At 33.6% G+C, this 13,825-nt stretch overlaps 1 protein-coding gene across 8 annotated transcripts in view; it reads right to left on the reverse strand.

Annotated features, from left to right (window-relative positions):
• PACRG (parkin coregulated) overlaps window positions 1-13,825 on the reverse strand; it is a 228,822-nt gene that overhangs the window by 114,180 nt on the left and 100,817 nt on the right. For all 8 annotated transcript variants that reach the window (XM_072926059.1, XM_072926062.1, XM_072926056.1 and 5 more), the window contains one exon: window positions 2,769-2,940. In XM_072926059.1, the coding sequence (XP_072782160.1) occupies window positions 2,769-2,940 (172 nt within the window). The remainder of the gene's footprint in view (window positions 1-2,768; window positions 2,941-13,825) is intronic.

Consider the following 13,825-nt stretch of genomic DNA (forward strand, 5'->3'; position numbering starts at 1 on the left):
GGTTCAGCTCTCTGCCACCAAGGCCATCTGAAATGTGGGGCAAAATTAGCCTCCTTCTTCTGCTTTTTTTACCTGCCTGTAATATGAAAATAGCAATATGGATCTTCCCAGCAAAGATGATATTTGTGTATTGTGCATCAGAACTTTCATGATGATGCTGCAAAGTTCTTTGCTATATGGCATATATCTCAATTTATATATCCTTGCCAAAGTTGAAATAACTCAACAATGGGTTTGCCTATATCTTCCATGAAAGGGAGCAAAAAGTCCTATATCTTAAGTAATCCCATTTTCTGTGTTTGTGCTTTATTTATTTTTCGTTAGATTCCTTAGAAGTTTGACATAAATAGTTAATTTGTTTCTGCTGAGTTTTATGTAATGTAATGACTGTATTTATAAAATATTTTATAATGTTTTTTCCAGTGCATGATACAATATAGTCTGAATTTATATTTTGAGAAATCAAAATATATTTTGAACATTTTTCTCTCTGAGAAATTAATGCCTCCAACCTGATGGATTTTTTTCTTCCTCTGAATTTCCAGTAAAAATGTTCCTTAAAGTGTGACAAAACAACAACAACAAAAAGAATTTTTTTTCAACTAAGGATCATTCTTCTTTATTTTAATCATATTTCAGGTATTTTGGAAGAGAATCCAGGCCTGCTAATTTCAATTTTCTGTCTTTTTTTAAGTCACTACTTGTTTAATAAGAAAAAAATTGAAAGGATTTGGGCCTAAAAAAACCCACAGATGGATTAACTATTATTTTCATTTTTAATGATATAGTGTTCAAATGTGTGATCTTTAAGCAAGGATGGCTGGAAGACAAATTCCTCCCTAAATCATTAAAATATAATACAGAATTCTAATATTTAATTTAAATGCTTTTAGAGAACATTTAGGTCTTTACTAACATATTCCTTTGATGACCATGAAGAGAAAACTTAAAAACAGAAAAACAGAGAATGCTTTTAAAAGCATTTTACCTGTAGAGTTGTTTTTCCACCTTTCTTTTAGCCTTTCCCCCTCGATCATATGTATTACCTTGTCTAACAATCAATTGATTCACTCTTTCACAGTAGAAATATGGTAGTGGTCTAGAAGAAGACTGGTTAATGAGAAATAACTCACCCAGTGGGACACTTTAGAGACAGTAATCTGTGTAAAACATCTAAGTTTATTGTGGATGCTGCCAAGTCACAGAAATGTATAGCTATGACTACACTGCTGTATTATGAAGTCATTGCAAATTTAAAAACCCTTAAAAGTACACATTTTCAGACTCCTGGAGAGTCTGGTGGTCTCATCTTTTACTATTAGTATGTCTTTAATTAGGAAGAAGCCTTTAGCATTGATAACACTCAGATGCTTCACATTAAAGCGGAGAAGCATTCTTAAAATAAAAAAATAAGTACTTCAGGATAAAATAAAGCACAAACAACAACTAAATTTAGCTAGCAGATTCTTAAATGTGTTCCAGCACCATAAATTATGGCTTAAGACTACATATCAGACCCATAAAAATACCCATACCTAGCAGTCTCTTTCCAATTCTAAATGCTGTGTAACAGCTAAAGCTTCTAGGTAATGAAATCTAAGCTAGATTCTGGTCTCAGAAAGACTTCTAAATCCCAACCGAGGAGATGCTGTCATAAACTTGCAGTCTTTCCTGAAGAAATTATTTCACCTTTCAAAAAACATGATTCTACTGTAAATATATTTGGGTGATGTTGGAAATACAGTTCTAAAGAAATTATATTATTCCTCTCTTTATGTGTTTCCCCTTTGGAGTGAAAAAATGGTAGCATTGTTTTCATAACCTTTCTCAAGTGTCACAGAGTAAAATTTTGAATATTATATATTCCTTTTGACATTTTCAAAACTACACTAATATAGAGATATTGACATCTATAATCAATCTTTTTAAATTGAGAAAAAATTGAATGAAAAACCACAATTCTGACCCTTCCCACACTATTATTTCAGTATTATCAGGCTCCAAACTACATTCACTTCCCATTTTACAAAATTGTATTTAAAGCTGAACTTTCTCATGGACAGGAAAAAGGACAGCAATGATACCATTAATGATAAAAAAGAAGCCAAGTTTAACAAACATGAGCATCTATTCATATAAGTGTAGCGTGCAGGTTCAAGAATCACCATAACTAACTAGAGAAAAATGATGGTTCAGAATAATATCACTTCAGGTATCTCTTCACTGAGCTAAAGAAAGGCAAGGACAAAACAATATATCTGAAAGACTAGGTGGCTCAAGAAAATAAATTTTAGTGGTAATACACTTGAAGTTTACTGGTATATTTTTGTTAAAATAATTTATTGCTTTTTACAAAATTTTTCTACAAAAAAACCTGTGTTTGACTATATAAAACCTTCAAAAGTAATATTTTTAAAATGCCATCTGTTGATTTCTCCTATCATTTTGGATGAATTGGTCTGTACAGTAGAAGACTTACATTGTAAGTATAGAAAATCAGCTCAGGAAATGTCACTTCACATTTCCAAAGACCAAGAGCAATCTTGCAATAAGAAAAACATTAACCAGAGAGTCTATTCTGAAATACTGCACATATCAGGTGATTGAAGGCATAAGCTTTCTGGCCTTATATCTTAAAATTTATTCACATTTGCAATAATTTTCATGTGATGCTCAGGCTGTCATATTTTACAGCTAATTAGAAACTTTTCAAAAATTTACATCCTATAAATACAATTTATGGATTTTTCTCCTACATGTTCACTTACTTTTTATTGGGATAATGAGCTGAGGAACAAGAGGAAGAATCTTATTTCCACCATGCTCCAGGAGGTCATGGACTCCTTGACGAGCAAAAAACTCATATGGAAATTCTGTTTCACAAAGCCCATCAAAGAACAAAGGCAGAAAGTAATGATAGTCCAGGTTTTCTAGGTCTACCTGAAAACACAAAATAAATAAACAGATAAATGCAATTTTTCAGTACTAATACAATGTGATCAGGCCAACAGATAATTCATGCCACCAACACAGGCATGTTTAGTAAATAATAATTCATTTTTTATCACTGCAGTATATATTGAATCACAGCTATGGTTTATGACAAGATATTAAAATACAGAAATATTAGAACTAAAGAGGAGAATAAAAATTAATATACTCCCATATATTTTCACTTCTTGATAAGTCAGTACCAGATTCTTATATTTTTGCTTACACACTTTACTTGGTAAGTTACCTATGGGAATTCAAACCAGTCATTTTAAAACAATACTCTGCCTCTTTCAAAAAAATTTTATATTTTTTATATCTTCACTTGGACACTCAAAACAACCAATAACAGAAACAATCCAGTGAGCAACAAATATCCAACACAGCACTATCATCCATATTTGTATATAATTCCCCATTTTGTTGAATATTGATCTAGTTTATTTCCTATTAATTTAAAGAGCAAAATTATAAAGAAATTCCATGGTTCTCTACTGTGAAGAAAAGTTAGAGAAATTATGTACCTATTTTTGATGGGAATTTCCTTCCAATCCTAAATTAGAAAGTATACTAATCTTAACAAGCTATGGAGGGATTTTGAACTCTAGTTTTCTCCCTTTTTCTTCTTTTACCCATTAGGACCTTACCACAGACACTCAGGCTAGCCAGGGAGAATCAGAAGTTTGTTTATGGCTTGTCAAAGCTCTGAATACAGCTGAGAAGTAACTCAACAGCAATGAATTTTCTCTGAAATGAATATGATCCTCCAAATCACTTGGAGACCTATCCATCTCTTTAAGGATGCACTTCCATCTTTGAAACATAGCTTAGCTGCTACCCATTTTTTCCAGTGAGATTTGGTAGTATCCAGGTAAGATTCTTCAGACCTAACATGCTTTGTCACATAGGCCAAACTGAAGATCCAAATACGCTAGATAAAATTTGTCAGGTTAAGCAAAAGAAAAAGCCCCATCCATTGATTTCAGAGCAGAAATTGCATTCTCACTTGAAATGTGGAAGTCTGAACAAGCAGGCAAGAACTGAACTCTACAATTGGGTAAATCACACAGTCAGGAAGCAGCACATAGACATTCTCTTTGAGGCCATCGCTCATATTTCTCCTTTGCTTGACTCTGAGTAGATTTGGATCCTGGTCTGGCACGCCTTAGCTACTGACTTCAATTGTTCATGTTGAAACAGATCAAGCCATGTAAAACATAATTAACTGGAACTGATACTTGAAAGTAAGTATTATGCATTTGCTGTGAGTGTCTCACTAGTGGCAGACATAGTGCCAATAACATACTAACATAGCCTCCCATGCACTGATTGTTAATCTCTTATAGGAGATTAAAAGGGCAATTACATAATACCTATTCACTGATGTGAATGAAATCAAATCCTAGTAGTGGAATGTGCTGGAGAGGGAACAAAGGAAACTCACATTTCTTCATGTTTTATCAACATCATATATTGCTTGCTTAGCTGTTATTTTCTTCTCATTGGCTTTTTGCTTAACAAGAAAAAAAATCAAATGTCTTTATCAGATGTCTTTATAGTCAGTATAAACCCAGGAAAATGGCCTCAACTTGCTCCAGGGAAAGCTTAGTTTAGATATTAGGAAAAATTTCTTCACAGAAAGGATTGTAAAGCACTGGAACAGACTTCCCAAGGAAGTGGTGGAGTTGCCAACCATGGACGTGTTTAAAACACGTGGCACTTGAGAACATGGTTTAGCAGTGAACATGGCACTGGTGCTGGGTTAAAAGTTGGACTCCATGGTCTTTTACAAGCTTAATGATTCAAAGACTATATAATTGTATGGCTATACCATGGTCAATTTCTGACAAATTTCAAAAAAAACCAAAATAAGTAACAAAAAGAAATTAAATATTATTATTATTAATAAATAAAATAAAAATTTAAAAACACAAATTCCTAAATTGGTCGGGTTTGCATTTCTTCAGGACATTCAGCATGCTCCTAGCAATACTCAGTAGATGATAAAAGACTTCTCCAAAAGTCACAAGAAAGTTGTATCAGGTAATAACAGACCAGGAGGTAAAAAAATCATTGACAAAAAAGCAAGACCAAGAAGAAGCAATTTTTTTGTGTTTTCTGTCAGTAGGACAATAAAACTCTCTTTAGTATTTATTTTTAATGTTTAATTTGTAATATATAATTTTTTGGTATTTAATGTTTTAGTTTCAGAAAATCAAAACCAAAACCTGTAACAACAACTTGTGTCTGGCAAAAGCTTGAGACGTTAAAGAGAGAGATACAATTAGTAATAAGTCTTTTTTTATATAAATGGTAGGCGTTTCCCAAGGCAAAACACCTTACCACACTGTCTTATTGAGATGAGATTTAGAATGGATTCCTTACATGGGTATTCGACAAATCTTTCAAAATTAAAAAGTATTTCCCCAGTGAAAAATATCCTTGATACACATCCATGTTAGGTTACTGAATCAGAATTTGCATCTATTTTGCTCCAAACACACGTCTCAGTTTTTTTCTCTCAGTTCATTAATACCTCATTAATACCTCCCTACCTGTAACTGCCAGTTATATTTCTACTCCAAGATTTGGCATTTCTGATACTCCGTGCAATTTTTTCCTTTTTTTTTTTTGTGCTTGAAATATGCTTTTTCTGTTTCAGGTATGAAGAAAGCTTCTGTATTCAAAAGCTTGTCAATGTTTTTCATCAGTAACAATTGGCAAATAAAATATATTATCTTTATCTATCAACTGTATTATGGTTGCACATTACATATACATGGCAACTTTAAGGTAAATATTATCTCAGGATTTAAAAACAACTCAAATTTTACACATAGCACAAAAGATTTATTACAAGAAATCTTTTACAAAATAGACAAGCCATAGATTATAGAGTATTTGTGTATAATCTTTTATATCCTCAATTAGTTCCAAATGCCTAAATGGTTGGCAACTAGCATGGCTCTGAAAATGATTCTGATTTCTAACTTATTTCTTGAAATCTCAGCTGTCCAAGCACACAGGCAATTTTTACTTAGCTTTTTTTTTTTGCTCTATAAGAACTCGCACAATATGCAAGCCAGAAATATTTTGTCTTGCATTCTGTGGTGTGAAACTCTTTCCTTCTGTGTTTACTATTTAGCTTTTGAAAGTAGCTATTATACAGCTGTTCAAAGAAAAATGTGATTTTTCTGGTTGTGCCTAGAACACCCTTTTGTGTTTTATATCCACCCACAAAAAAATACTGATTAATACTCAAATTCTTGGCAAAATTTTCCACATCTGAAAATAATGCTGTAGCTATGGATTTTAAGAAGAAATCTCACAATAATTCTTATGAACTTCTGTACTAGTGGTTTGTAAATTTTGCAGACACAGCCTCTGAATTTTCAGTAAAGTTGTACTATTAAAAAATAATGTATAATATATGCTTAGATAACAAAAGCAACATAGAATGAGTAAAATCTTCTATTTCATGCAACTTTCAGGATCCTTATGTGTTTTAAAAGCTTCCTACGTGAAAAACAAAACACGATTAATAAGTACTGCTTTATTGTTACATAAAACTAGCGTACAAGATAGGAGGAAACTAATGGCAGAACCACAGTCAGTTTGTCCAGGAGAGAATCTGTTCCTACGAAGCAGCCCATAGTGAATGGCAAGTCTGCTGAGGCAAAGAACAATCAGATAAATATTCTAGATTGGTAATAGAAAAATAAGATTTGTGGCTAATCTGCCTGATAGATGAAGAAAAACTATTTGAGTGAAATTAAGGTATAGAAGAACTTTGACAATAATGGTATCATTTGTCTTCCTTAAAGAATTCTATTAAAAATAATCTAGTAAACTGTAAGAAAAACACGAGTTTTAGAAAGTAGTGTTTAAGCCACATAATTTTCCATCTCATTTCATACAACTGATTACATAATGCAGTGTCTTTGATTATCCACAAACAGGATTTGATCTCCCAGAAATATATCTATGTATGTACTCATGTCTTGGTCTAAGGCATTAAAATTAAGAAACTCTGAAATTGTTGGGTTGATAAGGACAAACAGGAGTTTTTATAAGGCTTGTAAAGATTTTGTAAGGATTCTTTTGTAAAATAATAATTTCTCATAAGATTTACTTTAATGTCTGTTTTTTAGGGTAATGGAAAAAGAAAAAAAGAAAAACATTTTTGAGCAGTCTCAGTTTTTAACTTCCTTTCCACTTTTTCTTCCAAAATTTCTTTCAACCTTTCTTTTTTTTTCTTCCAATATCCTGTACAATTAGTCAAGATGAAGTCTGTGCATTTCAGTTTTTGGTTTCTTGCTTTTAATATATTTGATTCATAATCACATATCAGCTTTATTCTTCACTATGGAGCAAGTAATGCTCACTACTATTTCCTAGACTTGCCTAGATAGACTTTTCAATATGGTAATTTTGCTTATGGTTCAAAACACACTTCCACTGTTGCATTTAGTCCCTAGAAGTTTGTGGGTTTTTTTATAGCAAATAAAAATTCTTTTTAGTCTGCTTTGTTTCACCTTCCAATAGGGTCATACTACAAAGATTTTCTATTGAAAGATGTTTAGTCTAAGTAATCACCTGTGTCTTATCAAAATAAAAAAATACAGTTGTGACTGTATTTCCCATTCTGCAATGAAATGCTAAAATACTTATCTTAAAACAAGTGGAATATTATTAGAACTGAAGATATACAGATAATGGCATGGGACACAATAGAAACCATTTAACTCAGCCAAACTATATTTAGAGACTCTTTAACAGATTCTATAGATATTTAACAAGAAGTTAAATAACAAAAGAAATATTTGCATCCTATGGATAAATTAAGAGAAGCAATAATAAATGTCATATAGTGTTACTATACTGGATATTTGAATTTAGCTTTGAAATAAATCCACATGTAAAAATAAAACCCAAAACCCTAAAAATACAGAAATGTCAATACACAATGATTTTGAACTTACTGTACTTTCTACTACCTCCATATTAGTTACAGAAATAACAGCTACTTGGGAAGACAAACACCATCACTCCAAATTCCCTCCCCTCCCCACTTTACCTACTGAGCATGATGTCACATGGTCTGGAATATCTCTTTGGTCAGTTTGGATCATCTGCCCTGGCTGTGTCCCCATCCAACCCCCCACACACTGCCAATTTCCTCACCAGTGTGACAGAAAAGCAGAAAAGGCTTTAGCTCTGTGTAAACCCTACTCAGCATTAACAGAAACATCTCAATATTATCAACCCTCCATTTAGCACAAATCCAAAATACAGCTCCATATCAGCCACTGTGAAGTTCATTAATTCTACTCCAGTTGAAACCAGCATGATACCATAACATTTTCTTTCAGTTGCCACAGCTGAAGGTGCCAATCTAATCTTACTGGAGTTATTGAGGTGAGGAAAATTAATAGTCAACATGAAGGTCATATTATTCCCTAATAAGTAGAGGATCAATGACTGGCTCAGAAATGGAGGCAAGAAGGAGGATACAAATTTGTGTAGTCTTCTCCAGCTAGAGAGAGAGGAAAAAAATGCAGTCTGAAATCTCTTCCTATACAAGTAACTTCAGAAATTATTTTTATTAAAGAAATGTGAATATCTAAGTCTGTAAGCCACGCCATCCAGAAGATAATCTAGCACATTTCTGTGAGGAGGGGGATTTTAATCCTGCATTTTCGTAAGTCTTTTTAATTGCACTGCTGGGATTTAAATTTTTAAAATAGACACCTCACTCAATACAGAGCAGGAAAGTTTTATGAAATATAGAGGAGGAACAGTGTATCACACAGGAAAAAAACAGGACAACAATAAACCCCTGGGTTACAGGATATAGGCCTTAAAGTATGATGTGCAATATTGAAGTGACACTAACAGCAAGGACTTCTGCTACAGTATAGGAGTTGATCAGTGCGACAGGAAATAGAGTTGAGCCAACTAATTGTTCATTTTGAGCTACCAATATGTTGCAGCTATGAAAAGGCTAAATATTATTTAAAATGTATTAGCTATTTGTAGTACAGATAGGAAAGCATTAAGGCTACTACACAAGGCAGTCATGAGATTGCACTTGTCATTATCAACAATTCACCCTAAAATATATAGCAATTATTCTCATTGATTCATCATTGAAAATTACAGGGAAAAACTGGTATATAGGAACATACCAAACTGAAAAGGAAATTAAGTGCTAATTTGTTCTTATTTATTTGGATTCTGATCACATTAGACTTTCTGAGTCCATTGATTTCTAAAAATGCATGTAAAGTATACTATTCTTTCCATGCAGCAAATACTTGTAGACTACACTTCAAGGACTCCTTGCTTTTAATTGATGGAAAGCATTATAAGTAGAAGATTAAGCACTCTGAGAAAAGGGCTCTGTAAACATGACTCTGACAAATGTGGAATATACCTGAGAATTGTTCACGGGAAACAAACAATGGACCACAAGATAACCTCAGCAGCAGACAAAAGTATTTCTGCTACTGCAGACTGTATGCTTATCTACTTACATCCTTCTTGCTCTTCAGAGGCTTGCTGACACATTTTCAGAAAACTGAGTTGCTCTCCTTTTTCTTTACTTGATTATTATGTTTTTAGAGTTCCACAAGAACAGTAATGTAAAACTTTAGATTAAAGGAGAATAATAATTTCTCTGTGTTTTGTTCATTTCTCATGTTTGCAATTGCCTAATATGAGCATTACATGATATATAAAGATCAAGTGCATATTTTAAAGCCACATGACATTACATGTAGTATATACACCTACACTGAGAGTTGAAATGGAATTAGCAACTCTATTGAGGTCTGTAGCCTGGTGGTAGATTAAGTTCTACCCTCAGCTGCAACATCTAAGAACCTGCCCCCAGATTCACTTCAGTACCAGCAAGAAGCAGAGGAAAAGCTCTTGTCCTTTACTACAGAATACACAGAGGATTAGCATTGCAAGAAAAAAGTTCAATTTTTCAAACACCTTGTCAGACACCAGTGGACAACTCTTCTCTGACAGGGAAAGCAAAGACACTAAGACTGTCCCAGGCAAGGGGAGGAGGCTAGGTACAGCCAAGGCTGTTTGAAGGCAGAAGGACTATACAGAGCTGGCTGCAAGACTCTACCACTACCTTCTGAGAAAAATATACTGATCTTCATTTGTTTACTTCATGCAGTATGAAGTTCATTTTAAACATAAGAAGAATGCACCAGTTTGCTCGTGCCCACAAAACACATACACTGCAGTACACTAGTAAAGAACTAATATAAAATTGTCTTTTTGGAATAAATATTCTTTTGCTCAAAGACGATTTGCTACCATTTTATTAGGATGAAGCCTAACACCTCATGTTATTTTTAAAGAATTGTGAAGGTATATCAGGAGAGTATCAACTGATTGTATCCCATTAGTGAAACTAGTGGTCAAATTATTTAGTTTATTTTTTGACATTCTTCTCCTTTCTATTTGCCTTTTTTTTCATGCATAGCTGTTTGCCAAAGTAACTTGAAATTACTTAGTTTTAATAAAAATAACACAAAGCACAAAAGTTAGAGATAAAGAAGAGCATTGGGATAAAGACACATAAAAAAGTGTATGTGGGAATAGTTAAATAGAACTCTCTGAAGATTTATTTTTTTAAATAATTAAACTATAGCATAAAATACCACAAAACCTTCTACAATGTAACGCACAACAAGAAGTGTCCATCCACCCAATTTTTATCAAGTTTGACATATAAATGTAATTAATATCTTGTAGTTTCATGGTGTTGGAAATTTCCTCCAAGGGTGCTTGACCAAGAGCAGTTTTGGAGCAGATAACTATCTTGAGGAGATGAGGCCAAAAACCAGAAATCCTCTGTCCCATGGCTTCCAAGAGATCTGGGAAAGTGCTCTGAAGTTACTTCATATTTTCAGTCATAACCTGCTGGAATTAAATAGCTGAGGCTGTGTACTAGCAACACTGAAAGGTCCCCAGAAGTATTTAATTGCACACAGGTAAATAAAATACTAAGTGAACAAGTTCCAGATAGTGACAGAACCCAGAAGTGGAAGGGAATAATGCACCACCTGCTGGCTGACACCAAACACTTGTGAAGGTGTTTTATTCCAATAGCAAGCAATGAAACAAAGTAGATAGGATATCAGTGAAAATGTCAAGGTCAGATTTTGGAACTAACTGTCTGTGTTACCATAGAAAAGTTAAAATCCTCCCCCTGTGAAAATCCATGTTAGTTCAAGGAAGTCAAAATTCCAGACTAGCACATAATTTTCAGAACTCATAAGCAACAGCATGGCTAACAGATGTTTGCATGAACCATATCTATGCTTAAAACCAAAATAGGGTGTGAGTCATTCTCTGAGCCTGATGCTCAGTAGTATGGAAGAGAACTTCTGTACAGCTAAATTTTTTGTACAAGACCAGGTAGTTGACTTGAAATTATATAGTGTGAATAGACTTAGTAGATGCTTATCCTGAATCACAGACGAGCATTATCTAGGCCAATGAGCACTAGACAGAATCATAGCAGGGGCTGTGCTATCTGGGCGTTTAAACAGCGCTGTGTCAATTCTCAAGGTCACACTGTGATATGAATGACCCTGTCAGCTTTCTAGGATACATGGGGATGCTGGCATAACCTATACAAACTGAGATGGAATAAAGAACAGAACACTGAAAAAATAATCCAGTAGAAGTTGCCTTGCATAATGATGCAGCATACGCCATGGCATGTCACAGTTGAGACACCCACAACAGAGAAAATAACATCATATAACTTCAGAAAGTTTCAACCCATACAGATAAACATCACACCCCATCAGAAGGCTTCAGCTGTCTGCCAATACAGAGCAACATCACTGCACTTCAGAGGGCTGCAAGCATCTACCCTTCTTATTCTTTATCCCAACCTTTTATACCTCTCATATTCATGCATTGCACCTGTGTGCCTTCTGTTCCCGTTCATGATTGGTCAGTGCACCTGGGCACTCCATGTCGCATACCTTCAATCCTGGTCACCTGCTTTGCACAGCTGTAGCCCATTAGGGATGAGGCTTGGCTGCAGCCTCACTCCCCAGTTACCACAAAGTGTGTACCTACAGCATAACTTTTTAATACTAATAGTATATATGAGGAAAACTTTAGGTGCAGATCAATCAAGACTAAGACTAAGACGGAAGTTGAGTTGATTAGACTACATTACTTTCAGAAAGCTAAAAAAAGACCCAGTCTGGGAAGAGATTAGTGTGGCTTGTGGCATCTGACATGGAAGTCTGTGAAACAAGACACCTGAACATGAACTTTTACATTGATAATTGGGTAATTGAAAATGGCATTTAACAGTTGGAAAGAAGACTTTAGATGACTTTCAGTCAATACATCCATATGATCTTTGCTGAATTTTTTTAAATAATATGCTGTGAACAAATTCAACAGAAACTTAAATACTGTAATTACTCCTTTGGTTCTTTGTGGCATATTCCTTTACTTGTGGTATCAAGTTATAGGAACTTGGATTTCTGCACACACTGCCACGCCAGTCTATACAGAAGTTTTCTTCACACATTGGGTACAATGTTAGTGTTATGATAACTGAGTACACTCAAAGTGATCAGGTAATTCAAAAGATCTTTCTCAAATTCTCAAAATCCATAAAAAATATTCTTAGGTATACCAATACAGCACTTCAAGGTGCCTGAATGACTTTAGACATTGAATTTAGAACTCCTTCCTGATGTAGTTCTGATTTCTTTATTAAGCATTTATCTGCTCTCTCAAGGAAACTTTTTCCAAACTGTTTTCATTTTAGCAAAACAGAGTAAGTCCCTGGAAGAATGGAGTAGTTTTGGTAAAATGGAAAACATCAAAATGGACTACAACACTCAAAGGCTTTTTTTTTTGTTGTTGGGTTAGAAAAGTAACAGATAAAATTTTTCTTTAAATCTAAAAAATTAAAAAGCTTCTCTAGTGTGGGTAAATCCAATTATCTTTTGCCTAAATTAAAGTGAAATTTCTTCTAGTAAAATATGTTTTCTGACTCAGCAACAGAACAAGTTGGTAAAGGATTATTTTCTAATTAGAACCATTACTAGCAACCTTGCTTTAAATATCAGAGCATGGGTCTTTTTCTCTTTGACATAATATATTTTATGTATTTCTTTTGTTTCAATGCTAAATTAACCTTGAAAATTCATGTGTCCTGTAATGCTGAAAATGTTTAGTTTTAGAGGTTTTTAATTTGTTTACAGAGTGTATATTACTGAGAGTCTATTTAAGTTTAAGAAGGAAAAAAATAAAGTATTATATTAGTGCATTTTTCTATTTTAAAAGTAGTCTTTAATTCTGGAAACCACAAAGAAACAATTTCAAATAATTTTCCCAAGATCCCAGAATCCTTCTTACATTTTGTAGATCTACTTTGCAGGCATACCTACATTTACATACATGTAATTAAGATGTGAACATACTACACATATTGTGACAGTGTTTGCCAATATAAAATCCTACCACTAATACACATGAAGATAAGACAATAATATTATGAATATATATATAAATAATATAAGTATTTGGAATTTGCATAGCAAACTTAAAAAATGTTTCAATCAACTCCTTTCAAAAACCAAAGCCATTAGGAAATCAACTAAATTTTTAGTTGGTTTTTAAATTTTTAATTGGTTTTAGCTCAAGATTAGACTTCTCCCCACTAAAGAAAAAGAGTATTATGTTTACTAAGATTATTTAGTACGGTACTCACTTGCCACAGCAATGCTATAAATTTTAACCATCCAGAATACTGACTCAAGAACTTTTACTC

This window comes from Taeniopygia guttata, chromosome 3 (genome assembly GCF_048771995.1).
Source record: "Taeniopygia guttata chromosome 3, bTaeGut7.mat, whole genome shotgun sequence".
In the NCBI taxonomy this organism is placed as follows: domain Eukaryota; kingdom Metazoa; phylum Chordata; class Aves; order Passeriformes; family Estrildidae; genus Taeniopygia; species Taeniopygia guttata.